Source organism: Eimeria mitis, genomic scaffold (assembly GCF_000499745.2).
Source record: "Eimeria mitis Houghton genomic scaffold, Emh_scaff1049, whole genome shotgun sequence".
Classification (NCBI taxonomy): Eukaryota; Apicomplexa; class Conoidasida; order Eucoccidiorida; family Eimeriidae; genus Eimeria; species Eimeria mitis.
The window spans coordinates 1-2522 of record NW_013567293.1 but is presented as its reverse complement, the minus strand read 5'-3'; the positions used below and the strand labels follow the sequence as shown (position 1 = coordinate 2522).

Sequence of the window (2522 nt, the reverse complement as noted above, 5' to 3'; positions counted from 1 at the left end):
CTAGCTAGCTAGCTAGCTATGATTGTTCACGGGGTTGCTGCTGTTGTTGTTCAAGCAATGCGCTGAATAACAATATCTAACCAGCTAGCTAGCTAGCTGGGTAGCTAGCTAGCTGGGTAGCTAGCTAGCTGGCTAGCTAGCTACCTAGATAGCTAGCTAGCTGGGTAGCTAGCTAGCTTGATAGGATTATTGTTGATGCAGGTGGGAGCAGAGACGGTGCCCCCCCTTTGTATTTGTTGTTGTGTGTTTGTTTGTGTGTTGTTTCAGATAGAGATAAGGAATCAAATATATTATCTTTATCTTTTCTTTTATTTTTATGTTTTATAATATTATTTGTTGCTTTTGTTGTTGGTTTTGGTATTGGATGCTCGCTAGTGAAACAAAGGCCGCAGCGAGGGAAAGCTGTATTTTCTGTGCTTCCTATGAGCAGCAGAACGAGTGTTTCAGGCTCTTGGGGTGTATACGGAGCTAGTAATAGTAATATACAATTAAAAAGATATTTTAATGATAATAAAGAAAAAAAAAAGAAAAAAAAACACAAAGAAACAGAAAAAATACAACAAAATATGCTCACACTCACCATACTATACCCCCATCAACCAACCGAAACGCTCGCTCTGCTTGAGGGAAATTTCAAATTAATTTTGCCAGTATATAATGCAAGTGAGAAAAAAATAAATATAAATAAAAATAAAAATAAAAAAATAAAAAAAAATAAAAAAAAAGAAAGAGAAATATGAATACGGATTGAAATAAATACAGATACACAGATACAAACACACACATATAAAAACAGAAACAAAAATGCAAACACCGAAAGCAATAAAAACACAAACATAAATGCATATAAAATAAAAACAATTAAACAGAAACAAAAATATAAACACATATAGAAACAGAAACAGAAACAGAAACAGAAACACAGATAGAAACAAATTAATTAAAAAGAAAGAGAAAAAGATATATAAACACAGATACAAACAGAAACACAAACATAAACACAGATAAAAACTAATTAATTAAAAAAAACAGAAAAAAAAATACAAGTGCAGATAGAAACAAATCAATTAAACAGAAACAGAAATATAAACACAACCAGAAACAAAACAACTTAAAGAGAAAACGAAACAAAAAAATAAATAAATAAAAATTAATAAAAAAGAAAAAAAAAACACATAAAGACAAAACAGCGACTAAGCTCTCTCTCTTTTGCATTTCTTCTCCTTATTGCTGCTCCATCTATTTATAAATATAAATATAAATATAAATATAAATATAAATATAAATATAAATATAAATATAAATATAAATACAAATTAAATATAAATATAAATATAAATATAAATATAAATATAAATATAAATATAAATATAAATATAAATATAAAAATATAAACATAAATACATAAATATAAAAATATAAACATAAATATAAATATAAATACAAATACAAATATAAACACAAATATAAATATAAATATAAATATAAATAATATTTATTTATTTTTTTTTATGTATACAGGTTTCTTTGGGGGTAAGGAGGCTGGGGTGTATGTGCTTGAATACATCCCTGCCTCTCGCATTGGCAGCACAGCAGAGGAGTGGTGTTTTTCTCCTTTTTCTTCTTTTTCTGCTGCTGCTGCTGCTGCTGCTGCTGCTGATGCTGCTGCTGCTGCTGCTGCTGCTGATGCTGCTGCTGCTGCTGCTGATGCAGCTATACCTGTAGCACCGAACGCAGCAGCAATTGGAGAATCCTCAGCAGCAGCACAATACAAAGCAGAAGCAGCAGCAGATGCAGCAGAAAGCAGTGCTGATGCTGCAGCAGCAGCAGCAGCAGCAGCAGCAGCAGCAGCAGCAGCAGCAGGAGAGGCAGCAGCATCACTGACAACGGCAAATATAACGGAAATAAAAAACAAAACAGCGGGAACAGCAGCAACAGCAGCAGCAACAGCAGCAGCAGCAGCAGCAGCAGCAGATGAATATATGGAGCCTGAAGATGCATATATCTCTGTTGCTGATGCTGCAGCAGCAGCAGCAGCAGCATTTGGGGTTCTGGGGCCCTCATTTGAGTTGCTGCATGCAGCGATAAAGAAAAGCTATAATTCTTTCATAGAACCAAGACACCCCAATGCAGAACAGCAGCAGCAGCAGCAGCAGCAGCAGCAGCAGCAGCAGCAGGATGCTGCGGCTGCAGCAAATGAAGCAGGAGCAACACTCCTCATCTCAGGCTCCTTGCTGCATTTGCAAGCGGAGAAAATATTAGAGGTAAGAAAAAAAAAAAAAAAGGGTTTAGGGTTTAGGGTTTAGGGTTTAGGGTTTAGGGTTTAGGGTTTAGCGTCAGGGTATAAACATCTAATAACAAAAACAAGAAAGGATAATAATTATAATTAAAGGAAATAATAATAATAATATATAAATATATTATATAAATATTATATGTATATATGTATATATATACATATATATATATATATATATATATATATATAAATATATTTTATATATAATATATATATATATATA

At 32.9% G+C, this 2522-nt stretch overlaps 1 protein-coding gene across 1 annotated transcript; it reads left to right on the top strand.

Moving 5' to 3' along the window:
- Positions 1 to 1511: 1511 nt before the first annotated feature.
- On the top strand, positions 1512 to 2355 carry EMH_0028310 (uncharacterized protein; the record flags this gene model as incomplete). Its single annotated transcript, XM_013494138.1, has 2 exons — positions 1512 to 2264; positions 2341 to 2355. 2 exons carry the CDS (start codon positions 1512 to 1514, stop codon positions 2353 to 2355), a joined length of 768 nt encoding a protein of 255 aa, XP_013349592.1.
- Between the last annotated feature and the right edge of the window lie 167 nt (positions 2356 to 2522).